Source organism: Emydura macquarii, unplaced genomic scaffold (genome assembly GCF_026122565.2).
Source record: "Emydura macquarii macquarii isolate MOO-44397 ecotype Brisbane River unplaced genomic scaffold, CSIRO-AGI_Emac_v2 contig_1230, whole genome shotgun sequence".
NCBI classification, from domain to species: Eukaryota; Metazoa; Chordata; order Testudines; family Chelidae; genus Emydura; species Emydura macquarii.
Genome location: NW_027131367.1, coordinates 12,828,682 through 12,854,205, shown reverse-complemented (window position 1 = coordinate 12,854,205; position 25,524 = coordinate 12,828,682). Strand labels below are relative to the sequence as shown.

Sequence of the window (25,524 nt, the reverse complement as noted above, 5' to 3'; positions counted from 1 at the left end):
TTGGGAGCAATTTTGATGGGCTCTGGCAACAGCCACCTCCAGCCTTCCTTGGCCAGGACATTCATTACAACAGGGGACCTTGAGGTAAGTAAACATCAGTTGACTCCACCTTCCTGGGAGAAGAAAAGGTTAGGAAGGAGTGGCAGGAAACATAAACCACTGAACTGAATTTAAAATTTAGGGATCATGTTAAAAAAAACAACCACCCAAACCCCATACATGCTGTTGCCGAACATCTTTATTCACAAAATCTAGAACAGGTCTGAGACTTGGTCCCTTCTCACTGATTTGTTCTGACACAGGAGAAAAACTGCACATTTCCTTAAGAAACAAAGAGTGCTTGTGTATAACCAAGCTGAGTGGCAACAATTCCACGTGTTTGCTTTGTGGTTGTTGGCCGTTTAAGCTTCACACAAGTTACTAAACACATATGACTTGAGATAAGATGTTTCTTAAAAAGCACATGGCTGCATATAAACATCTCCCACCAGTAATCTTATTTAAGGATATATTTGACAAAGGTAGGCAAAGTATGTTGGATCATTGTCAAAAAAGGCACTGCTAGATTGGGGGATCCTCACAGACCATAAAGGTTAGATACGAAGGAGTATATAGTCTGGAATGCTTGGAAGCTTGAATGCATTAGTTTCTAGGCTTATCAGGTTGGGACCTCGTAATCACATCATTCTAATTGGCGGCTCTAGCTGTTTTTCTTTCATTAGAATTATGACATGACTTTAGTATCTACTATCTTGGGAACCATAAAGCTAGAAGCCAGTGCTTCCTATGCTGATAGCATCTTAAACTCCCATCTTTAAAAAGGATTAAAGGACTAATCTCCATCTCCAATGTTCTGAGAGAGATCTGCTGCTAGTTATTTCAGAACTGAAGCAGAATAAAAGCAAAAATTGCATTGGATTTTATGTGCGTTATAATAGCTGGTATCCTGGACTACATCAAAAGAAGAGTCTAAGCTGGCGAAATAGCGTCTTCCATGTTACACCATCTTAGATGTCCTCTAGACTCCTTTATGTTTGTATGGGGACAAACTTATTTACTAACATGTAATTTACACCCACATCTCTGAATTTGGTTCACTAAGGGACCAAAGGGCGTTCAAGCTGGTATAATTCACATGCTAAGGCCACAGAATAGGAGTGTAGCAAGAAAGGCCACTAACGAGTGTAAGAATGTGTAAGTGAAATTTCCCCACATCTTTCCCCTCCTCATTTTCTTCTGACTCTAGCACATAAATGACACCAACATAGACTCCCTTTTGCACTGGAAAATAAATGGATGTAATTATATCTGAGAATCTGCATGAGGAGCTGGCCTGCTGAGTGTAAAGGAGTCTAGCTTACTCTAACTTTGAACGTGGCCCTATGTCTGGAATAGTGCAATTGCTTTCAGGCCTGGTACATTTTTCAAAGTACTGGTCTTGGACTAGAAAAAATGTCCATCCCTGTATTTTCCACTCATTCTCCCTGTTTCTTAGTGCATTCACCCGGGCCATGAACCGTCTAATTCTGTCTTGCAGCACATCATGGCGAAGGTGGAGAGGAGACAGCTTCAGACATCATGGCACAGGCTATAAAATGCAGGCACTTTGAGTCTGTCCAGTTTTACTGGGGCTTTGGATTTGAACCTTTGTTTCCCTGAAAATGCCCTTGAAATGCAGGAAAGATTTGGTGACTAGCTTGCAAAAAATTCATTTGGCTTAGGCACAACTGATAGCAGAAACTAGCCTGGGTTCTACAAGCTGTGCAATTATTCCATTCAATATCCAGAGATGGGGGAGAAAGCAGCAACACATCCTTCCAAAAAGGGGTTTTCCCTGCCCCCTATGGGAGGCAAGCAGATGACTTCACTGCAAGGTTAGTCGTTGCTGGGTTGGCATGTCCAGACTTGGTGATTCAGTGGTATTTTAACTCTTCCAGGACCGACTAATGTCGCTGTGTCAGGAACCATTGTAGTGTGTGACCTAATCGATCTTTCCAGTCTTAAAAACTGAAATATATAAAAAATGAATGGCCTTTAAAAAAAAAAAAGTCACTGTCAGTTTAATTCTATTAACTTAAAGTAACACAAATGTTAAGTCACAGAACTACTATCCTTGCCCCATGGACTTGTACCAGGTACAAACAGTGCTCCTTGTTCTTTGGCTTTCTGGCTGTTGCAGGGCTCTGGGCTCAGCCTTTGATCTGGATCCTCCATCCGGAATCAGACTATGCTGCCAAGTAGATGCTCACTGCAGGAGGCAGATGGATTATTGTGGAAAACAGGCATTTTCTTTCCCATCTGCCTGCAGTTACACTGCATATTGCGGTTGGGTGGGTCACAGAATTCTATGGCCTCTTCGTTCAGATGCTTGTGATGTACATAATTGCAGGAGGGGCTTGTTTTTCAGGCTCTGGGTTAGTTGGCACTTCAGTGTATTGGTATCTGGAGGGGTTATTCGAGGTTGGCTTTGGAATCTCTTTCAGTTTATTCTTTCTGTCCAAGGCACAGAAGCTGAAACCCATGAAGAGCGCAGCTGACACCATGAAGAAGCTGGAGGCATAGAAGACATAACTGAACTGGCCAGTTAGATCTACCAGAAGACCTGAAACAGAATCAGAGCTCAGCCAGAATGAAGTTGCACACCACAGAATAGTATCTTACACTGACACAGTCCCCAGGGACCAACAGCAGTTCATAAACTGCCACATGCACAGTACTCAGGTCACCCACCACTGAAATGCAGCTGCTTCTGAAGTGGAACAAAGTACCTGTTTCACAGCACACAGCTACCCACCATGGTAGGACAATATGGTGATACCCTATCTCAGCAGAATGCCAGGCAAAGACTATACAGGTGCTGGAAGCTGATGTAATTACAGTCCCTCGGGGGTATGTCTACACTGCAGCTGGGAGCTAGTCTACTAGCTTGTGAGGAAGGAATAGTGAAGCAATGAACTAAATAAGGATGTGGTGTAATGGGTGTTGTATGTCTCTTTTTCCTGAAATGGCACTTATGGCAAATATTGCTCTGAAATGGCCTCACAAGGGCTTGGTCTGTTTTGTCTCTGAACCAGGCCAACATGCAAAGTGTCCACACATGGGTTAATTTCTCTTTTGTGTGGCCTGAGGGCTATTAGTACACACAGCTGGGCTGTGCTTTCTGCTGTGGCCATGAATGTTTGCTCAATAAGGGGCCAAGGCAGTAAAGAAGAGGTGGCAGGGAATCCAGCTTCCCTCTCATGCAATTTATTTATTCGTTTCGGCAACTGGGGCCTCTGAGCCTTTGCTGCTGTTAGTCACCAAAGAGTGGAGTGCGTTGCCCTGCGAAGTCTGAGGTCCGAGGACAAAGCAAATAAGATGACAGGTCTGTAAAAATCAACTTGGTTTGGCCTCTGCTCTGAAAACACTTTAAAATGGGACTGTCAGAATGGGGAGAATTTGCAGAGCAACAAATACTAGCAAACCAATGTTCTTAAAGTGCTGTAAAGACATAAAGCCTCGCCTTCTAGAAGGGCTGTGTGCAATGCTGATCATTAAAATACTGATATTTACTGTGTGCAAATAATTAACCTTCCCAGAGGCTACGGATGGAAAGAAAAAGACAGATCAGGCAGTATTCAGCTAGCATGTGTGAAGTCCCCTATATTGGGGGGGGGAGGGGAGAATTCTGCAGTAACATTCATTACTTGCGTGTGTTAAATGTTAACATTTTAATTAATGGCACCTTTGTCAGGATTTCTCCTTTTATACAAGGGCCCTGTGTACATGTATGAAAAGCAAAAGTAAATATATTCTTACTGTTTAATTAACACTAAAAAAGCAGTGCCCTGCTGTACCACTTGCCATCAGAACCTCTCAAAGCTAGTAACAAACATGAATGCATAAGTCTCTGCACATTCCTGGAAGGTAGGGACAGATGGGATCATCATCTTGTTATTAGAATGGCCCAGAGTTTGCAGGCTTACCCTGCCGAATGCACACTTGAAGGCTGTGTTCTGTCACTTACAGCCGGCGCTGCACTCATATAGCGGGGAATGACACAGTACAGGACAATATAAAATAACCTGGACAGGTGCCATAGGGAGAAGAGAGGTCACTGAGAGAAAGGCAGCCTGATAAGCCAGGGCAGAGGCAAGCTGGCATTTCACCAGCGTTAGGTGGTTTATAAGGCACGGGGCAGAATGGCCCGAGGCTCAGACCAGTGCAACGTTAATGGATTGGCTGCCAACTCTTGATTTTTCTGTGTCTGGCGTATCCTGTCCAAACTCTCAAAGTCTCTTCAATCCTACCCCATCCTACTCTGGTCTAAGCACTGCCTGGGCCCCTTTAAGGCCCTTGCGGGTAGGCAACCTGTTCAAATGATTACATTCAGGTTCTAAGCAGCAGCACGTTCTGGCTGCTTGTCATGCTGAACTGATGAACCTGTGCACAGCTCTGCATCTAGGGCACCATTCGAGAATATCAGCGTCCTTAGAACCATTCATTGCTACTTCTGTGCATCCAGCCTGGTCTGCCGCTGAGCAGAACAAAATTCACTCCCAGGGGCATAGCCGTGTCCTCTCCATAGCACGCCCAGCTCCCGCGGAGTCAGGGAGTCAGACCCTAAGCTTTGGGATTCACAGTCCGTACCACTGAATCTTCCTCTTGATAGTCAGCCAGCTGAGTTATTGCCTGGCATGTACTGCAGTACTTTATGCAGAAGGGGCAGAGATGCTGATAAGATACCTAGTGGCATTCAGGGTAAGCTGCCACTTTACTGGAAGGGCTCAACATCACTAGGTGTCTTTGTCAGTGTCTCTGTCCTTTCTGCATAAAGCATTGCAGTGTAACACAGCAAATAATGCAGATGACTATCAAGAAGGAGACTGAGTAAGTTGTTCCTATGGTTAATTACCCTCACTGTTAATTTATACTGTATTTCCAGTCTGAATTTGTCTAGCTTCAACTTCCAGACATTAGATCTTGTTACACCTTTGTCTACTAGGTTTGAAGAGCCCTTTATTATCACTCTTTTATTCCCAGTATAGGCGTTTACAGATTATGATCTCATCTAACCATCAGAGGAGTGAAGTTCTGGGACAGTCTTCCAAGGGGAGCAGTGGGGGCAAAAAACCTAGCTTGCTTCAAGACTGAGCTTGATAAATTTATGGCGGGGATGGTTTGGTGGGACAGCCTAATTTGGCAATTGACTGATCTTAGATTACTAGCGGTAAATATGCCCAATGGCCTGTGATGGGGTGTTAGACGGGGTGGATTCTGAGTTACTACAGAGAATTCTTTCCCAGGTGTCTGGCTGGTGAGTCTTGCCCACATGCTCAGGGTTTAGTTGATTGCTATATTTGAGATTGGGAAGGAATTTTCCCCCAGGGCAGACTGAAAGAGGCCCTGGGATATTTTCACCTTCCTCTGCAGCATGGGGCACAGGTCACTCGCTGGTGGATTCTCTGTACCTTGAAGTCTTTAGACCATGATTTGAAGACTTCAGTAAGTCATAGGTCAGGGGTCTATTACAGGAATGGGTGGGTGAGGTTCTGTGGCCTGCATTGTGCAGGAGGTCAGATTAGATGATCATAATGGTCCCTTCTGACCTTAAAGTCTATGCAAACCCTTAATCACCTGTGAGTAGGGGCTGATAACTCCCTTCTGACTCTCCTGTAATGGTGCCCCCTGCCCCATTGCCCATGGAAGTTTGACAGCTCCTCCCTCCCTCTCTGTTACATTCCCAAATGTCTGTCATTAGAGGCCTAATACCCCCTGTCCTTTCCCCAGCCTGCTGCTGTCAATGGGTCTCCAATAACGTTTCTGCTCTCTCACCTGTGAGTGGGGGTCCAATGAGGATGGTGACGCTTTCCAGGACGGTGAAGAGCCCTAAGGCACTGGAGAACCTGTCCATCTCCACCACTTCCATCAGCACCTGGAAGATCAGTGCCCCAATACCACTCATGGACATGCTGTAGATGACGCAATAGAAGATGAGCACGCTGAAGTCGGCTGAGATGACACAGATGAGATTGCTGAGTCCATTGAGCAGCACGGCCAGGCTGAACAGGTAGATCCGCTTCCCGGTGAAGATGTTGAGTCCCGAGAGCAGCCCAGCCATGGGGCGCATGAAGATGTTGATGAAGCCGATGATGGAAATGAGGAGGGCGGCCCTGCGCTCCTCCACCCCATTCACGATGGCGTAAGGCACCAGGTAGATGAGGGGCAGCACAAAGCCCATCACCATCCAGGTTACACCAATGGTGTAAATCTGGTAACCTTTGTTTTTGCAGAAGATATCAAAAGCCAGGTACTTCTGCAGCGTCCGCCTGCAAGCAGCAAACCTGGCCTGCCGCGCGGGCTCCACTTGATGAGGGCCGGCTCCGTTGGACAGCTGTGCATCTGCAGCTGAGTTGCCTGGCTCCTGTCCCGCACTGGCCTGCAGCGGTGACGGAGGGGGCCCAAGCGGGACTGGTCTCATCACGGCCCCACAGACACAGCAGTTCAACAGCACCCCCCCAAAGATGAGGAAAGAGTTTCTCCAGCCCATCTCATCCAGCAAGTACTGAGAGATCAACGGCCACAGCGTGAGACCGATGGAGGCACCCGTGGATGCGAAGGCGTTGGCCAAAGCCCGTCGGCGCACGAAGTAGTAGCCCAGCACGGTCACTCCCGCCTGGAAGCCAAAACATGATCCTAGGCCTTTTAAAAAAAAAAAAAAAGGCAATATTTTATATTTCTATATAGCTGCAAGAGCCTTTGGGCTGGAAAGACCTCAAAGACCCAGGCGCCACTTCTTCCAGTGCTGACCTGCATCCATATACAGGATGGCAGCTGTATAACAGCATGCAGAAATGCTAGGATGGGAGATGAAGCTGAATGCTGTACCTAAATGAAGCTGTGGGCAGCCTTAGGCTGAGTGTACTGATCTAAACGGCGATGTGTCCAAGACACTCGGCTCTTGTTAAAATGGCTGTGGGATTGTTAATGACCAGAAGTGGCCACGACTTCCATTTTCCATCTCCTGCAGCAGCAGCAGCAGCAGCTCTGGGCCGCCGCACCATTTTGAGGCACATTCATTCACTAGTGGCTCAAAATGAAGCGTGACGCCCACTGAATCCTTAGCAGCGCTAAGGAGCTGGATGTAGGTCTCCCCTGCTGGTGTTGAGCGGTTCTAACCCTGCCTCGCTTGCAAGATCTGAGGGGATCAGATCCCAAGGTGAGCTGCAGAAATTTATTGTCTGATGTTACAAGCGAGCAAGAGACCAAGACCAGCTCCAGAAGAGTGATTTAGAAGGGGAGACGTTTGTTCTGTACAAAACCCCGTCACATTATTATGTTTGTTCTTAGAAAAAAGGTGTCTCCATCTCTCCGTAGAGCAGGAGGAGTGAAAGATGGGCACACACAATCCACTTGGATAACATTCCCCAACACACCAAATTCTGGTTCCAGTCAAATTAGGGTCCAGAAAATCTGCTGCCCTGTACAAGGTGTATGCTCCCTCCCCTGTCCTCAAAAATAAATCACCAGCCAGCTTCTAAAAGTGGTAGTCATTAGGGCCCCATAGCCCCCTGTGGCTCACAGGAGAAGCAGTTCCCAGAGAGCCCAGCTAAACGATGGGTGGAAGAAAGGGGAATGGAGAAGGGTACTGGCTATTCAGGATATTAATCCTGTTGAGCTGCGATTCTTCTGATCTTTCCCGCTTGTCAGGCGAGGGAAGAACCTACACACTCATTCCCCCTGGACGCTATTTACATGCAAATATCAACCACAGCGAATACTTTTTCATGCCCTACCTCAGTACTCACCTGTAATGAAGCCAGCTGTTATGTAAAGCTGGCTGATGGACTTGGAGAAGGAGCTGGCAACCATGCCCACTCCACTGAGCAGGCCACCCAGCATCACTGTGAACCTGCAGCCGAATCGCTCCACCAAGATGCTGCAGAGGGGGCCTGTAAAACAACCAACAAGCATCAGGACAGGCATCAAGGCTGGACAAGTGGTTCTGTCTTGGGTTTTACTCTCTAGTGTCTGCAGGAACAAAGCTCCGCTGGTTCTGAGTGCACAATGTGATGTAGTTCGGAATTTCCCTGTGATTGTCCCTGGTCGCACGGAAATAGAACCCAATTCTTCTGACCCCCAGCCTCCTGCTTCAGTACGTTAGGCAGGGAGAAGACGCCCTTGATCTGAGCATCCACTGGCCTTTAGGGTAAGAACGAGAAAAGGATCTCCATGCTTCTGTGGGGTGGATTCTGGGTAAAGCCCTTTGAATGGGGGCAGAGGGAAGGCACTTCAAATGGAATTCTGTGCTTACGTGGGATAGGTTCTGGGCATGTTTTTGAAGAGGAGAAGAACGTGAGCTGGATTTCTGTGCCCGCTGGAAATGGACCCTGGCCAGAGATCTAGCTCCATTTACTGGCCTCTAGGAAGGGGATGGGACAAAGATGTAATCTTGACCCTGTGGCTTTTGAAATGTTTTGCAATTCAATGTTACAGACATCTCTCAGTCAGCCTCCAGTTCAGTGCTGGGCACCCCATCCCCAAGCTCCATGTGTGCACGGGGGCTGGAGCAGTCCACAGTGATACTCCAGCACTGCACCCCACTTGCCACTCCCAGCGCCAACTTTGCTCCAGGTCCAGCAGAGCTTCCACTTGGCTCCTTGCGGCACTCTGATTCCCTATAAGAGCAGAGCAATGTCTGGGGAGAGCTCCCGTACTGCAGGAGGGAAGGATATGGGAGGGCGAGGGGTGAATGAGGAGAGGAAGAAGGGGAGGTGATGAGTAGGGACGGGCGGATACTCCAGATGATACCGCAGCATAAAGAAGGAGGGAAAATGGCAGAATGAAGCACTCAAGAGCAGCAAAATATAGAGGAAAATCCACTCAACCAGAAAGAGATGAACCCTTGTGCAAGTGGGTACGGCTCCCAGACACTTCCCACTTCTCCCAGGCTGGCTTTGGCCTGGAGGCCCTGTCAGTCACAGCTAGGAGGTGCTGGCTCAAGGCGCTAGACTCAGGAAGTCTAACAGAGTGTTACAACTGGGCTGTAAATGCAGCAATAGGCCCAAACTGGCTCCTCAGGCATCAGCCTGGGGCACGGAAGAGTTCTAGCCCAGCTCTGACCCAGAATTCTTGGGTGACCCTGGCATGAACCTTGGTCACTTGGCATCTCAGTTTCCTCACATGTAAAAGGGGATAGTGCTAATTTCCTCTCTTACAGGAGTGCTGTGCGGGTTCATTTATTAATGCTTGTGAAATGCTCAGATAATACAGGGCTGGAGGCCTTAAAAAGCTTGTACATAAAGCTAGGAGGAGTTTAGAGCTGGGTGCAAACTCTGCAGCTTGGGTCAAATTCTAATGAAAAGATCACAGCAGCTGTTCAGAAGTTTCCCCACTGGACTGAATGACTCCTCTCATCAGGCTCTGAGCCTCCAGTAAAACCTTCTTTACATTCTTCCTTCCTCTCTCTCTCTTTCTCCACTTTATTCAGCATCAGTTACGGAGCCAGTGCCTGCTGACAGCTCCGTTAGTGCTTTGCTGATGGATCTCACTGGAACCAAAGCAGCTTCTAGCACCTATCCCTTTGGGTGCCTGCTTGAAAACATTTCTGTAAGTGACTCTAAAATCCCTGCACCCCAGAGCTATCCCTAGTGGCTAGCTCAGTGCTCTGCTTCCTGGGAAAGGAGATGAATACAACCGCAGGGATAATCACAGAGGCAAAGAGGTGGAAGGGCATTCTGAGCTCTCAACAGCTTCGCGCAAACTAACAGAGGAGTGGATGTTTCAGAAGCCTAGAAATGGACAATATTCAGCCAGGGATGAGAGTTCCCCTGAAAGAGAAGACAGATTAGTTCTGAAACAAGTCGAGGATGGGAGAGAGATAGGAAATGCCCTTGGGGAGAGTCATGTTATGTAGAAACGGAATGAGGGACACATTTCTGCCTGTATTAAAGTCAAACCTGTTAGGGTCATAGGGCATCCAAGCCGTGACCTGTGGAGTTGCGCATCTGCTGTGCAATTGCTCCACCTCAGAGACTAATAACACTATGTTGCTGATGCAGCTACTTACATCTATTAGTCCCAACGTGCTTGGCAAGCGGAGGGGCCGGTGTCATCAGCTCCCTTTCTGAGAGGGAAAACCTGAATGGTGCAATGATACAGTGACAGAGCTGGGGATAGAAGCCAGGCGTCCGGCTTCCAGGACCACAAATACCAGAGATGTGGCCACAGAGTCTAATGCTTCAAACAGGCCAGAGCCCATGTCTGCTGTATGTCCCCGGAGTGAGGGCTGGGTTTTATTGTTTATATTACTGCTGAGTTCGGCTAACAAGCGATTTCTGTCCATCTAGCAAGAAAATGTAAAGCACAAGCAGAGACTGCTTTAGCTCTAGACAGACTCGGCAGGTGTCAGGGTGGGAGGAGATGAGGCTGCCCAGGAGGTGGGGGGGGGGACAGCTACCAGCTGGGGCTCCGAGGAACAGGAAGCTGCCCCCCTCCCCAGCTGCCTCCCGCCCCCCAGCATGGAAAGATCACGGGCGCTGAGTGGCTCACGGTCAGGGCTGCTCCTGGTGTCACTGCAAGAGCTGCCAGGCCCTTGGCAGCACCCAGCCCACACCTGCGGGTCCTGCTGTCCAGGTAGCCCCTCGCTCCCACCTCGGCCGCTGCTTCAACCCGACCGCGTTCGTGCTTGGGAGGCACTGCTGCCAGGCTACGAGGCCCAGAGCGAGGAGCTCATCTGGAAAGGTGTGAGGGTTGCTGTGGGCCAGGTGGAGTGCAGGGGACCAGGTGTAGGGACCTGGTGGTGTGGGGGGCCAAGGTGCGGAGCTGGGTGGGAGGCCAGGCTGGGGATGGAGGGACCAAGGGGCAGCGACCCCCACTCTGTCTAGTGGGAAGGAATCTGACACCCCTTTTGTGAGGGAGATCAATGCCTCCAGCCTGCAGGGAGCGTGTGGGGGTCTGGGCTCCTCATTAACCAGGACCCTATGGGCTGGGAGCTGCCCTCTGCCAGTGGCCTGGGGTCAGACTGTTCCCATTCCCTGGGGTCTGTCACCAGGGCCCTGCAGCCCCAGGCCAGGATCTGGCCCAGCAGCTTCCAGCCCTGCTGCATGAGGTTCAGGAGTGGGAATGGCAGCAACAGAGGAAGCGCTGGGGAGGGAGGGTCTGCCATGAGCTCCCAAACAGGTAGGAGGGAAGCAGCAGACTGAAGTTTTGCCCAGGGCAGCCAATTGTCTCGAGCAGTCTCTGTGCACAAGTGTGAATGTGTGCATGTATGGTCTGTTAAGAACATGTAAATTGAATGCCGCTCTAGGGCATCCCGTAGGCTCCTGGTAAATTGTCAATCAAGCCCTTGGCATTACAAATTTGGGTCACTTCTCTTTGGGGCAGGGTCAGACCGATCTTGACATGCTGGCCAATTGCCAGAGCGGAACGTGCTCATCTGTTTAAAGGGCCTGTGCTCTAGCGGAAGAGGAAGTGAAGCCAGAGTTTTCCTTTTATTCCTAAGAGGAGGCTCAAGGATTTTCAGGTATTTATTTTTTTAAATATAGTGTTACATAAGTGAATCTAAAATAGTCACAAGCTTCAGCAGCTGATCCGAGTGGCAACATAGCTTGGTTCATGTTCCTGGCCTAAAACAATCTGCTATTTGAAATAAAATGCACAATTGTTAAGTAAACAGCTGAGTTTGATTAAAATAAAGGCTGCAGCTGCCTATATTTTGATCTGCTTGAGGAACTCCCCCTGTTCATAACTGAATTAGCTTTTGAAAAGGTAATTGGCAGGTTCAGCAAACTGATGGCCGAGTTTTACGTCGGAGTGAAGAGCCTAAAGACTGGTGGTGCAGTATAGCCAGCCCCAGACAAGCCACATTAATGAGTCCAGCCCCCTAAAACCATGAGATTGACTTAAAAATCATGAGATGTTTAAAAAAATGCATGTTCGGGTTTTTTTTCCTTTGCCTTTTGGATTCTGAGCCTTTAGGACGTGCTTCATGTTTTCAAGCTTTTTTCCTGCAACCATGAAAGCTAGAAACTGACTTTCTTTTTTTCAAATGAAAGCTGAGATTCTCATGAGTGCAGCAGTAAGGAAGGGCTTTAAGAAAACAATAAAAATCATAAGATTAGCACATAGAGGCCGCTCAAGACAATCTGCTGCCCTGGGCAACACTGGTGGAGACTGTGAGTCAAATTCTACTTTTGCTTACAGTAGGCTGGAATAATTTGACAGGCATAGTTCTACTGAAGCCAGTGCAGTGTTCCAGCCTCATGCTGGTTTGAGATCAGACCGGTGTACAGCGAGGGTTATGTTTGCTTAAACTAATAAACTTCTAGGAACAGCAAGTCTGGTCAGGGCTGAACTGTTAAGAGATTCCAAATAGAGGAACAAGCTTGGGTGACTGAGAGCTCTAAAATGATCCTTATAACAACTGTGGAAGCATTACAGAGGTAAATCAGATTTGTGTGACAAGGTCTGTTGCCAACATCAATTAGTCTTCTGCTGGCGGGTTACATCAGCCTAGCTCAGGGGTGTGGCTTTTTCACATTTCTGGCTGACATAGCTATGTTGACCCACGTTCTAGGTGTAGAGCAGGGCTAAATCAATGCCGAAAGGTGCAAAAGAAGCCACACACACTCACTCTGAGCATGATTCACTTCTTCCGATGGTTTCACACCAGTTTTACTCCATTGACTACAGTTGCGTTACTCATGCTTCTCACCAGTGTAAGGAAGGCAAGAGCCAGTCTCTCTCTGTGCTGTAACTGTCCACAGGCTGAAATGGAGAAGTACTGACCGGTATGCAGAGTAACCACATCTGGCTTGTACTTTACTGGTTACACAATGTCACATGAAGTGCCCCAGAGTTAGCATTTGGAAAGTAAATTTAATTAGTGTGAGGCTTAACTTTCCTTATCCTTTTGATGCCTTTCTCATCAACTTAATGTCTTGCATGTGACTTTGCATGGTAGTTCTGAGTTCCCATGAAACAGTTGTTTGTAGTCAGGAAAATAAGCAAGACGGTATTTCCATCCGGTCCTGTTGGGAACATCCTACTTGGTGCATAGCAGGATAGCAACCCTCATTCATGCTGTGGCTGGTCTAAGAAAGCCTTTTAAAGCCAATGGGCCTAGTGTTCTTCCCCCTGATCTCAGGAGGAGTTGTGTGCGCAGATGGGGGGCAGCATACGGAACGCTCAGGTGTTTCCAGATGTGAGCGGAGAAGGCATCCATTTGTGTCGGGAGAAACCCTTGGTGAGCTCGACAGTCCCGTCCCTTGTTTCTTTTTTGGAATAACTGTGCCAAAGGGTTGCTTTTCCCGTCAACCCCTGATGCCTCTGGTCCCTTGTCCAACTTTTCTTAGGCCTCATCTCTGTTATGGGGGGTTCATTTTCAAAAGCACTCAGCATTCTGCAGGGCAGCCTGACCCAAATCCAACGGGACCCAACTGTAAGTGTTGGGGTTGGTCGGATGTAATTTGCATAGCATAAATTCAGGCTCAGTTCAGGTTAGGTAGCCTCTTATCACTGAGGGTTTGTCTACGTGAACAATTAGTATGGGGCGAGTTGGTGGGAAACTACCCTACACTAGTTTGCCAGGGTCCAACTGTCCATGTGCACATGCACCCTACTGAAGCGCATATGAACAGTTTAACAGGCTTTGATCTAGTCCCATTTCAAAGATGCACATGGATAGCTAGACCGTGGCAGCCTAGTGTGGGGTAGATTCATACCCCAGCTTGCTGCAAACTAATTATTTGTGTAGACAAGCCCTTAGTTTGAAGTGTGTATGTTTGGGATTGTTATATTTCGGAGGTTGTTGGATCAGGTCGGGTATGTAACAACTCCACACTTTTCGGGTTGGGCTGGGTTCAGGATTGGCTGTAGTCTACCCAGGTCCAGATTGGGCTTCAAAATTAAGCTGTGCTCTGCTCCAGTTGAAGTCCGTGATAAAGATTTCAGTAGGAGCTGAAAATTCCCCTCACCTGGGGACCTGGTCATACCACGGTTAGCCCCTGGACTCAGATACAACATGCCTCATTTCGGCTGGGTACACAGAACAGAGTTAAGTGCAGTTAAGCGCTTCACAACATTTAATTGTATTTGTAAATGTATCTCATGATATGTTTGAAGCTTGTGTATACAGACCCTTAGGATCCTGCCCATGCTACCTACAACCTTGTTCAAATGCAGCTGTTGCTAGCAGCTTTCTAACACCAAGTGACTATTGACAAGAGCAATTATTTTTTGAGAACCAGGATAGACCTAAAGTCCCATCCATGCAGCAACATGCCAGGGGATCACATTGTAAAATGGTTTGACATTCTCTGTATAAACAGGCCTGAACTGTATTCTAACCACGTTTCTGCCCTGTAAAGACCAGATAATTCTATGACACAGTATGATCACACCTACACAAATAAGATCAAATTGTGTTGGAAAGCAGCGGGGACTGCATTATAACATGGTAAATTTTAGACTGTCCCCATAGATCATTTTTACCAGTGTTTTATAACACGAGTCTCAAATCAATAATTCCTACATCCATAATGGGGAAGGAAACCATGCTTGCATGCTAACAATAAATCTGTTTAAACGTGGTTCCAGTTAGCACATCTCTGATTCCAGCAGAGACAAAGTATTAATCACATAGGTCAGTGGTTTTCAACCAGTGATCCATGTGCCCCTGGAGGTCTGCAGACTATGACTAAGATTTCCAAAGGGGTCTGCACTGCCATTCAAAATTTTTTAGGGGTCCGCAAATGAAAAAAGGTTGAAAACCACTGACTTAGGTGGAATCTGCTAATTCTAGAAGGGTGGTTGTTGATTGATTATTGCTATTTCAAAGGATGATCATTTTAGTACTGCGGTATATTGTACTCAGATGGGATTAATTTTAATAAGGAAGGATCCTGAGATTTGCTGCTAACAATCCAACATACCTTTTTTTTCCATGCTACTCTCAAGAACCCAGCTTCTGGGTAGGGTAATTTAACAGGCATTTCCTGTGCTAAGATGTTATAACTAGAACTAACACTAATGGCCATTCTAAATGCCATGGCCGAACTTTTTAAAGATGACTAGTGATTTTTGGAAAGGGGCCTGACTTTCAGAAAGTGCTGAGTTACCCACCCTCTGGAAATCATGTGTTTCAAGTTGTGCCACCCGAAATTTCTAGTCACTTGGGAATATTTAGGCCTCTAAGTACATGTCAGTCTGCTACAGACACCACTGTAATCTACATAGAGGAGTGTGAACACTGGCCTAATTATTTCCACAGGGCTTTAACAGCAATATCTCTAAACGAAATAGTTTCCTGTGTGGCTTCTTCTGCACCTGTGCCTTACTTTTTTGGGTCAAGCTGTTTCTGCTGAGGTGCTAATCTCCTTTGACTACCTCACCTGGTTGTCAGCCATGTGTCTTTCACCCCACTCGGGACAAATCAGATAGCAACTGATTGCTTCCCATGTGGCCTTGGACTCTTTTTTTTTTTTTTTTAATTTATTTTTTAAAGTGTCACCTCTAACCAGCCTGGGCGTGGCATTATGTGTGTGTAACCAGGAAAAGAGTTCAGATGTTGAACCCCAGGCAGTGAACTCTTCTCCTTTCCCCTAGTCCCAGCTCAGATAGTTTGTTTACAGAACAATCACAGGAGAAACAGACAGAGACAGACACACAGAGAGCTCGGCAAAACACAGTTCATTCCACAGGGTGTTCTGGAGCTAGCTGGATTTCCCCCCCCCCGATCATAAGAGTCTGGAAATCAAATTTGAGGGGCCACATTTTAGTTGTCACACCCAGAGTGTGCAGAGCCCGGGGGGGTGGATTTAGGGTGACCGGATGTCCCAATTTTATAGGGAAAATCCCAATATTCAGGGCTTTTTCTGATATAGGTGCCTATTACCCCTCCACCCTGATTTTTCACACTTGCTCTCTGGTCAGCTAGGTGGAGAGGGTTCTCCTTGCACACCTGTTCTATCCTGATCTCTGTGCTCCCAGGTTACACAGGCAGGGGAGTTGCAGTGCCAGCTCTCGGGAGCTGCAGCTAGCTTAGAGCACTCTCTGCACAGGAGGTACTGCTCTTCAGGATCGTACCACTGGAGACCACCTGCCCTTCTTCAGTCTATAGTACTTTTATGCCCCCCCGCAGGAGTGTCTGAGCACCTCACAACACTCCGATAAGGTAGGGTAATGCTATTATCCTGTTTTGCAGGTGGGAAACTAAGGCACAGAAAAGCTACGAGACTGTCTCAAGGTCACTCCACAAGTCAGTAGCAGAGACAGGACTTGAACCCAGGTTTTCTGAGTGCCACAGTAGCACCCTAACCACTAGGCCAGCCTTCCTACCTGCTCATGTTTTGCAGGTGTAGTGTCCCCTCACCTTGACTTTGGCTCGTAGGTCCATGACTGAAGCCTTTCTAAGAGCAATCCAAATAATCAGACCTGTCACTTTCCCCTTGTGAAAAAGTATGTTTATTTGTGAATACCAGAATCTAAAAGTAAGAGATGGGAAAACGTATTAATAGCTGACCAGAGTTACTCCCCGCCCACCACTACCAGTGACAGTTTGTTCTCTCCAGAACATCTCTGAGGGTTTTGTTTATTATGAGTTCAGCTGCCGTGGGGGCCACTGCTTGCCTCTGGGAATTGATCAGTCACTGTGATCTTACTGTTGGGAAATCTTTGCTGACATCAACTGTATTTTCTCTTGCTCCATTTCACCCTTTTATGTACTTATTAGTCCATGACTCAGCTTAAATCATTCTTCTTCCTGTTTGTTATTTAATCCACAGAGTCATTTCTGTAGCCAAGATCTGCCAGAAGGGGCCAGATGTTTTCCGGGTGCAACTCCTTCAGGCTCACACCAAGAATTAATGTATCCCATTGCTGCTTCTTTTAACCTCTCCTGACAGGTCAGTCTCCCCAGGCCCTTCGGGATTAATGGTGCACTGATGGACTCCAAAAATATGACTATGGATTTATTTTTGAATCTTAAACATCTAAAGCTTCCCTGGTTTTCTTTTCCCCATGTTACTAAATGGAGGGATGGTCTGTATATGATTTTTAGTATGCGATCTCCTGATATTCTTCAAATACATAAAACAAAACACATGGCCTCAGGGGGCTAATGAGATCATAAACACTCAAACTTTGGTCTTGTAGTTACCTGGTTACCATGATTCAACCAGAATCCTTTGAGAGAGGTGTGGGTGTGTTTTTGCATGGCCTGTATAGCTCAGATTTACCTGTGTAGTGTTTATTTGTGTGTACATATATGTAATTATATATAAAAATAGATACACACACATATAGACATACATGTGTATATCCTATATAGCATGTTACTATTTATTACTTTATAGTGGCCATAGGTCTGTTCAGTACATCACAGCACAGATAAAAGGGCAAAGTCCCCACCCCAAAGAGCTCCCAGTTGCATTTAGACATGATGCAACAAGGGCAAAAGAACAATAGGCTGGAAATGGAGGAAGGGGCAACTGACCAATAGGTGAGGGATGGCGGAAGATGGGGAGAGGTCCCGGCAATAAGATGATGTGAAGGCATGTGAGCAGCACAGTTAGGAAGGGTTGAAAAGATAATTATATACCTATAAATGTAATACTGACTTTGAGTCCCTTCTTGTGCATGGCATGGTAGAAGTGAGTCTTCGGGAGGGAGTTAAAGGATGAGAGGACTGTTATGTCCCCATAAGACGTAGCTCCAACAAGCCAGTTCAAGTGTAAGCCGAGGGCTAACGTGTTGAATGCGGGGCTAGGAGTTAAGAGCACGTGGCTCCTAATCTGAGCTTTATTATGGACTCGCTACATGATGCTGGGCAAGTCAGTCAAATTTTTGGTGTCTCAGTTCCTCCGTCAGTAAAAGGTGGCTCATAATACTCACCTCCCCTGCCTCCCGGGTGGGCTCTGATTTGTTAGTGAGTGACCACGTAGCTCTGTGATCCTGTGAAGTGCTCTCTAACAGCTACTAGCTGCTCATCTCATGGCTCTCTTTTCGCCACAGCTCCCTGGCCCCCTGGCTTAGATCATGTGCCACTTGCTGTACTCCTTGCACGGCCTGGGAGTGAGCGGTTTAATACAAATCACGTTCCCGAGAAGGAGTTAATCTTTAAAGCCTGGAGTTACAGCAGTCAGTAGTGAGGGTAGTGGCTGGGGGCTGTCTGGGGCACAGCTGCCCGCCTGGTGACTATTTTGCAGCATCATCTCTCTGTTCTCAGAAGCGATGCTCCGGCATTTGGTTCCCACACACCCAGCCGAAGTGGAACCTGCCCTCCTGCACCAGGGGCACAGTTCTGAGTCCCCTGAGGTTCCAAGCCCTGGAGCTCTACTGAGGCAGCAGCTCCAGGATTGCAAAGGGTGAGACCAAAGAGTGAAATCAATAAGCACCCCAAACAAGTGAGCTAGAGGAAACCGAGCGTTGGCTCGGGGGTGCCAAGTATCAGCCAGGGCTCACGTTCTCATGAGATGGCTCAAGCCATCCCTGCTTTATGCAGGCTTCCACTAATGTACCAAGCTGCTGGGCTCCTGCAATGGAAAGTCTGCCAGCCTATGGTGGCACAAGATGGCCACCAGAAGGGCCCCCCCCCGACAGCAGGGGAATCGCCAAAGTGGGCGACACTGGCTGAGAAATCCTGTCCAGTAACTGCACCCCCGCTACAGCCGCTGTTGGTGTGGCTCCTAGAAAGGACAGGGCAGAAACTAAAGCAGCCTTCACTTAGAAAAAACACCAAACACCCCTTCTACCTCCCTTCCCAGCAGGGATGACACTGGCCCATTCTCTGTAGCTCCGCATGGTTAGCAGAGCTCGGAGAAAAAGATGCCTTGTCTATGCTGGTCAGGGGAACTGTCAGCAACAACTGTGTCGGAATGTGGCCTTCCCCATCTCTAACGTCTCTGGTTCTGGGATGCACTCATAGACAGCCCAGCTCCACTGAACCCTTTCCCTGACGTAACTGACAGCTGCCTGGGTTTTGCATCACTGCCCGAAGAGTTGCTTTTAACACAGTTGTGTTTGTGTTGGGGGAGCTATATGGGCCTAGCAAAAGCATCTCAGCATCTCTTGGAACTTGGAGGGCCAAGGTGTCCCATTGCACCTGCTCTCCGGGGACAGAGAGAGGGAAGAGACAGCCAGGACAGCTGTGTCATATGGGCCACTCAAGAGACTGTCATGGAAGAGAAAATGCATTTTCCCCATTCTGGAGAAGCCGAGGTGAGAAAGGGATTGTCCTAGGCCTTCGTCTCCCTGGCTTAGCCTGCCAAGGTGCCTCAAGCCTGACCTGGAGAGATGAGGGAGCTCAGTGTCTATGTCCCATTCAACCTGTGACCTCTCTACTGAGATTGTCTGCAACGGCCGATAGTGATGGTGAGACACACCAGACTCATTTCATGTAAGCCACTGTTTGGTACTGCCAGCCTGATCTGGATACATCTTAGGGTGTTGGCCCAGGCCCCATAGCCACCCAGCCACCAGGATACAACTACCTTAATGAAATGTTAAAGGCTCATTAGTTAATGAACCCCGTCCACTGGCTTAGCCAGGAGAGGGAGATGAAAGTCGCTACTTGGCATCTTACTCACCGCCCGCGTGCAGCACTGCTGTCATGATGGATGGGAACCATGACGTCTCGCTGTTGGTCGCTTGGAACTCCTGCTGCAGGTCTGTGAAGAAGACCCCGATGCAAGAGGGGAAACCCAGCGTTAGCCCCTGAAGCAGCACAGTGGCCAACAGGACCGTCCAGGCCCATCCCCGGTCCTGAACCTTGGAGGTCCCATGTGCTGCTCCTCCTCTGGACATTTCCACTTCTACCTCCTTCCACGCCAACCTGTTTGAAAAATCAGCTCAGCTGTCAAACAGCAGCATGCGGAGCGATGCAGGGATAATCACAGCCCGGACACCTGCATTCCATGGCCAGGAGAACCACTGCTCCCTAAGCCTTCCCCAGTCACAGCTTAAAGTCTCTTGTCCTACATTGCTCAGAGCACCTTCCTGTCTCTCACCGCAGGATCCTGGCACCAAACTGCCTGGGAAATGAAACACCTTCCCCTTTTATTACACTAGAGTTTGGACGTGTCCAGGTACAGTCCTGAACACGCCCCCTTTGCGGTATGACTTGGTCAGACCCAGCTCCCTCCCAGAGCTTGTTTTCCCTTTCACCTGCTTTCAGCCTATAGAGTCCCCTTGCTCATGGTAGCTAAGGTCATAAAATCTTCCTGCTAAAGAGGGAAGGAAACTCACGCGCATACCAACAGTAATAAAAATTATATATAGCTCTTCTGAGTAAGACGAGCAGTGCTGGGCACCTCTGTGCAGCCCCTGCCTGCTCCTGGGTACAATTCAAGCTGCCAATCATGATCTTTACCAAATCCCACTCTGTACAAGACTTTAATCTCAGAGACGCGTCTCCCTCCACCCTCTCTCGGCCGTGGGAGACTCTTGGTGGTTCCCAGGGTTGATCCCTCTGAGTCCAGCAGCATGAAACATTCAGCTGAGACCCACTCCTCCCCTGCAAAACCTGAGCTCCTCTGTGGCAGCCTGCCAGGCTCCATGTGTGGCAACCTTCAGGTCACAGTGCAATACTGAACACTGATACGGTGCTTTTCAGCTGTGGATCTCAAAGCACTGTTCGAAGCATTGTTAGTATCGTTATCCCCATGTGACAGAGGGGGAAACTAAGACAAAGACAGGGAACGGGTATTACTTTACCCAGGTCCCACTGTGAGACATTGGCAAAGCCAGGAATGAAATGTAGGTCTCCTGACCCCCAGTCTGAGGCTCTAGCCACTGGGCCATACTGCCTTCTTGCAATAAATATGGATCTGATTTAACTTTTGGTTTAGGGCTTGTCTGGGTTTTTTAATTTTGATTTAATATATTTTTATTCTTGTAAAATAACCTCGGGATTGCTAACGTCCCCACGGTCAGTGGCCCCATGCTCTTCCTCAGGGGTAGCTTCATGTAAAATGTTTTAAATCATTTCCTGGAATAACCTAATCTAGCACAGCGTTTCAAAGTCCCCCATTACTTTAGTATCAAACACCAAGCTGGTACCAGAATAGCCACTCTATAAATGAATATGATTAATTTGTTTGCATAGACAGTGTAGGCAAGTTTCTTCCCTATTATTAAACATTTATATTACAGGGGCAAGCAAAAGCCTCGCTTGAGACTGAGGCCCTATTGTGCTGGGCAGTACATTCACAAACAGATCGGCCTTGCCCTGAAGGCCGGACAGTCAAAAAGAGACACAGTAGATGAAGACTTTGAGGTGGGGACATAACACACAAATGAACATGGTGAGGATTGGCACAGTTTAATTCTCTGTACACTGTGGAGGGGCAGAGAGAAAGCTACTGACTAGTTCATGGGCTTGTCCCTCTGGTGTGATCAAACAGGTCTGTATTAGCTGGATCATGACCTAAAGACTGCCCCAGCAGTCACAGACCCGAACAAAGAGAGCAACCCAGCACCGTGCAGTGTAGCTTGTCTTTGTGCCCGAGTGCACAGTTCACCTCTTTAGAGTGTTCTGTTCAGCTAATGATCCTTGCCACCCCCAGCTCCACCAGGCTTCCTATTTATGCTCACTCACTGCCTACGGCTAATTAATCGCCCATTCAGAGGCACACCTGCTGTAGCTTTCAATCACTTTCCCCACCGACTGTATGTACCTCATTACAAGCCAAGTTTTCTTCTTCAGCAATCTGATTCACAAGTCTGTCTGCCCGTGTGCCTCTCATTGAAACGAATGCTGAGACACCCTGGCTGTAATATACTGACTAATGCAAGGAATGTGAGCGATCACCATGTCATGCCTGGTGCCTGAACAAAGGTAAACAGGAACAAGTTCATTCCGGTGCCAATTCACCTGGATCTGCCAAGTAGAACAACAAAAAAATGCAGCACTTTGAAGCCTTGTATTAGCTCTTCCCATGGTAATTAAGTGATCACTGCTGCTAGCATGAGCACATTAGGACCACAGGAATTGCCGTAGGGGAAGAGGCCAGGAGTCCATCTAATCCAGCATTGTCAGTAATAAGTGCAGGAAACCCTTTGTAATTCACCTGGTCACCTGTGGAATGCTACAGTAGCTGGAGTATCCGCTCCTGATCACAGATGGTGTTCATCTTCAGCCCCTCGGAAGTACAAGGGCAGCTACTCCTTGCAACTTTACTAGCCTTGGGTAAGAGCAGAATCTGGTTTTATCAGTGTGTCTTGTCCTTTGTTAAAGGTGTTTCTTGGCGTGTGAATTTAGCGCTCCTGGAAGAGGCTGGATTAACAGCCCTAGACACTGAGGATGCCTCTCTGCATCTACAAAAGACACAGCAGTTCCCCCATGCTGCCCTTCCAGTGCGGTTCACGGTTAGCACCACTACTATGGCTGTTTGGTCTCCATGGCCTAATCAATCTTGGGCCAATCAAGGTTACCAATGTTAGTGATTGCTTAAAATGCATTCTGGGAACCTCTCCACTGGGGCTTGAATTGAAACCCAACAAACTCCTTCCGCATAAGCTACGGAACGGCCACCAGAGGAGACCAGCTCTCAGTCACTGACAGAGTGCTCACCCTTCCTGAATGTGAACCAGCGGCACCTTTCTCCCCCGTTGCTAATTCCCCACGACAGCCAATCCCTTATCTACTCCTTGTCTGAAATGTACTGAACTCTGAGCCAGACTGGAAGGTGAGCTGACAACCCATTGAAGGGTGATGTTAAGAGTCCCAAGGGAGCGGGCTCAGTAGACCACAACTTGCTTTCTTTGTAGCCAAAATGGCTGGAATTGAAGCCACTGACATCAGCCCCTCTTTCCCCGTGGAGAACGTTGCATTTGCAGATACTCCTTCCCTGTCGGGGCCTAACACATCCTCCAAGGAGGACTGAAAAGCTGGTGCCAATCTTTTTTTTTTTTTTTTTTTTTTTTTTAAAGTTTGTGGTCTCATAGCCATAGCAATACAGATTCAGAATGAAATATATAAATACAGTACCTCCAGGTGTTGGGTACCATGCCTCTGAGAGGCAAATAAGTGACTGCTACAAACAATACACTTGTTAGCAACAGATATGCAGATACATAGGGACAAAGGTTCTCATGTCACCCCAGCCTGTGTAGTCAGCTAGATAGGATACCATGTAAGATGGTGACAGATTTCATTACTAGCCCCGGGGTTAGAATAATGTCTATTCTGGCCTGTTCTTAGTTGATAAGATTATTTCTTCCTATAAGACTTGGCTCTGGTCCCATTACAGTCAGTGAGAGTTTTGCCACTGACATTAACAGGAGCAGGATCAAGCGGATCATTACGCTTTTAGGAGGCAGCAGGCCCTTGCAGTTAGTGCACATGGCTGAGCATCAAGAGACCTGGGTTCCAGACCCAGCTCTGCCACTTTGCTCACTTTACAATCCTACAGGTTGTCCTCTCTGTGCCTCAGTTTCCCCATATGTAAAACACGATTAACTCTATGTACACACCTGGAGGTCTTTTTCTAGGTGCTCAGCTGTGGCCCTTTGATGACCAGTTTATGGCAGCTAAGATGATGGAACAGTATTGCCATGTCCTGGGGATACGGAGGCTGCAGTGGGGTGGGGAGAGCAGCGTTGGTTGTGAAGGTTGGAGTCCCTTATTCTCTGTGCCAGCGAAGTGGGCAAGAAGAGAAAAGGCAGGAAAAGATCTGGTGCAAGAATCGAGATGGCTCGTTCCATTGCTTTTGCCTTCAGTTATCCCTCGGAAGGCTGGGCTGTCCGCAGACAAGGATCCAGCCTTCTCTCTGCAGGGATTAATGCGAGGTCAGTGGCTGGAAGAGCGCCCCATCCATGACTTGCTCAGGGCTGAGGCCCCAACCTTCTGGGCGTGACCCAAGCCTGGCTGGAGGACCCAGCTTTGGCACCCCGTGGCAGATCTCGAATGCCAGGGATGGTTCTGGTTACCTTGCTGAGTCAGGGGCAGGGGAGGGGATCAGGTCGGACTGGTTTAGCAGAGGAGACTTTCCCCTGAGACTGTGGAGCCCAGCTGCAGCTCTCTGTGGGGCTCTGCCCAAAGGGTCTAGAGGGACTTTGGGACAGAGGGGCCCAAGCTCCAGCAGGGCGCTTATGTCTCTGTCCAGAGCCCTGGCTGCAGTCCCTGCTGCCTGTCACACACACACGCACTGTGGGTTAGGGCCAGTCCCCAGGCACCAGCCGGCCGGCAGGCAGGGCCCCCTCCTTCAGCCTGCGGGGAGGATGCACAGGGAAAGCAGAGCCGAGCCGAGCTGCCGCTCGCTCCCCCCCGGGCCGGGCTGAGCCCAGCCTGCCCTTCTCCCGGGCACCGCAGCAGGGTGGCACGGCCGGCTCCTGCTGGGAGAGAGCTGCCCAGCAAACCAGCCCCGACCCTCCTCCTTCCCCCTCCGGCTGGCCAGGGCTGGCGCTGGTCACAGCCTGGGCTGAGTCATGGCAGAGCCCCCTGGCGAGTGGGATCCCAGCTGGGGGCACCTGCCCCCTCGTTAGCGGGGCAATGACCCGAGACCCCCCCCAACCCGGAGCCGTGGGACCCGGACTCCTCTCTGCTCTCGGGGGAAGTGCATGGCTGTGCAGGACCCAGAACTGCCCTTCTGGCTGGCCACCCCCTTCCCTCCCTCCCCTGCCCTGCCCCGGGACCCTCCGCTCCGCTCCGCTCCGCTTACCTGTTCACACGGGCGCCTCCATCCGGAGTGACTCCGACCCAGAGCCGGGGGGAGGGAGGGAAGCGCTCTGAGGGCACCCGCGGCTCTGGTCTGTACGATCCTCTTCCTCGAAGGGCCGTGCTAGCTTCTCTCCTCCGCCCTGCGTGGGAGGAGACACGGCGGATGGAAGCCAACAGCGCAGCGCAGTGCTGGGCAGGCACATCTCTGGCTACAGGGGGAAGCTCAGGGGCGGGTGAGTTCATCCAGTGGGAGAGGACTAGATCCACTGGGGATCGCGCAGGATCTCAGGGTGGGGGGCGCTAGAGCTCTTGGGAAAGGGTTAGACCCACTGAGGATCATGCATGATCTATGGGAGGGCGTTGGAGCAGATCTACTGGGAAATTGTTAGATCCGCTGGGGATCACACAGTGTCTGGGAGAGGGGGGCCTAGATGTTTGGGGAAGTAATTTAATCTACTCAGAGTCACACATGCTCTCTGGAAGGGGGTAGGTCCCCAGGGCACCACACGGGATCCCACGGAGGGGATGCAATGGTTTTGTTGGGAAAAGGTTTGATCCACCAGGCATATCACGGGATCCAGTGGAAATTAACTGGAAATTAACTGGGGGGAAATTCTTAGGTGCACTGTGTGATGGCACAGAGTCCGGTGGAGGGTGTGAACGAGAATGATGAGGAGATGTACAAGGGCTGTACAGGATTTGCTGGAGATACTACTGGACGGATGACACATCCAATAGATGTAAGCAATGGTTTCACAGGAGACAGTGGGGGAATGGAGCCGGAGCAGGATGACGGACTCCAGTGAGACAGGTACACATCTGTTGAGGATTTCACAGAATCAGTTGGGTGGATTTAGGTGTGCTAGGGATATGCACAGGCACCTTTT

At 48.8% G+C, this 25,524-nt stretch overlaps 1 protein-coding gene and 1 long non-coding RNA gene across 4 annotated transcripts; one reads left to right on the top strand and one right to left on the bottom strand.

The window, feature by feature from the left end:
* On the bottom strand, positions 1-24,704 carry SLC16A5 (solute carrier family 16 member 5). 2 transcript variants are annotated; one of them, XM_067547522.1, is made up of 5 exons: positions 24,639-24,704; positions 19,566-19,810; positions 7,788-7,931; positions 5,815-6,681; positions 1-2,602 (listed from the first exon to the last, which is right to left on the bottom strand). In XM_067547522.1, exons 2-5 carry the CDS (start codon positions 19,780-19,782, stop codon positions 2,361-2,363), a joined length of 1,470 nt encoding a protein of 489 aa, XP_067403623.1. In that variant the 5' UTR covers positions 19,783-19,810; positions 24,639-24,704; the 3' UTR covers positions 1-2,360. The 2 variants fall into 2 exon arrangements, with proteins under 2 accessions (XP_067403623.1, XP_067403622.1); XM_067547521.1 differs by lacking the exon at positions 24,639-24,704 and adding an exon at positions 20,348-20,829.
* On the top strand, positions 1,803-22,399 carry LOC137152690 (uncharacterized). Of its 2 annotated transcripts, XR_010919573.1 has the most exons (4): positions 1,803-1,874; positions 2,503-3,364; positions 16,764-16,883; positions 22,214-22,399. It is a non-coding gene; the product is annotated as an uncharacterized lncRNA (long non-coding RNA). The 2 variants fall into 2 exon arrangements; XR_010919572.1 differs by lacking the exon at positions 22,214-22,399 and having other exon boundaries at positions 16,764-16,979.
* Positions 24,705-25,524: the final 820 nt, after the last annotated feature.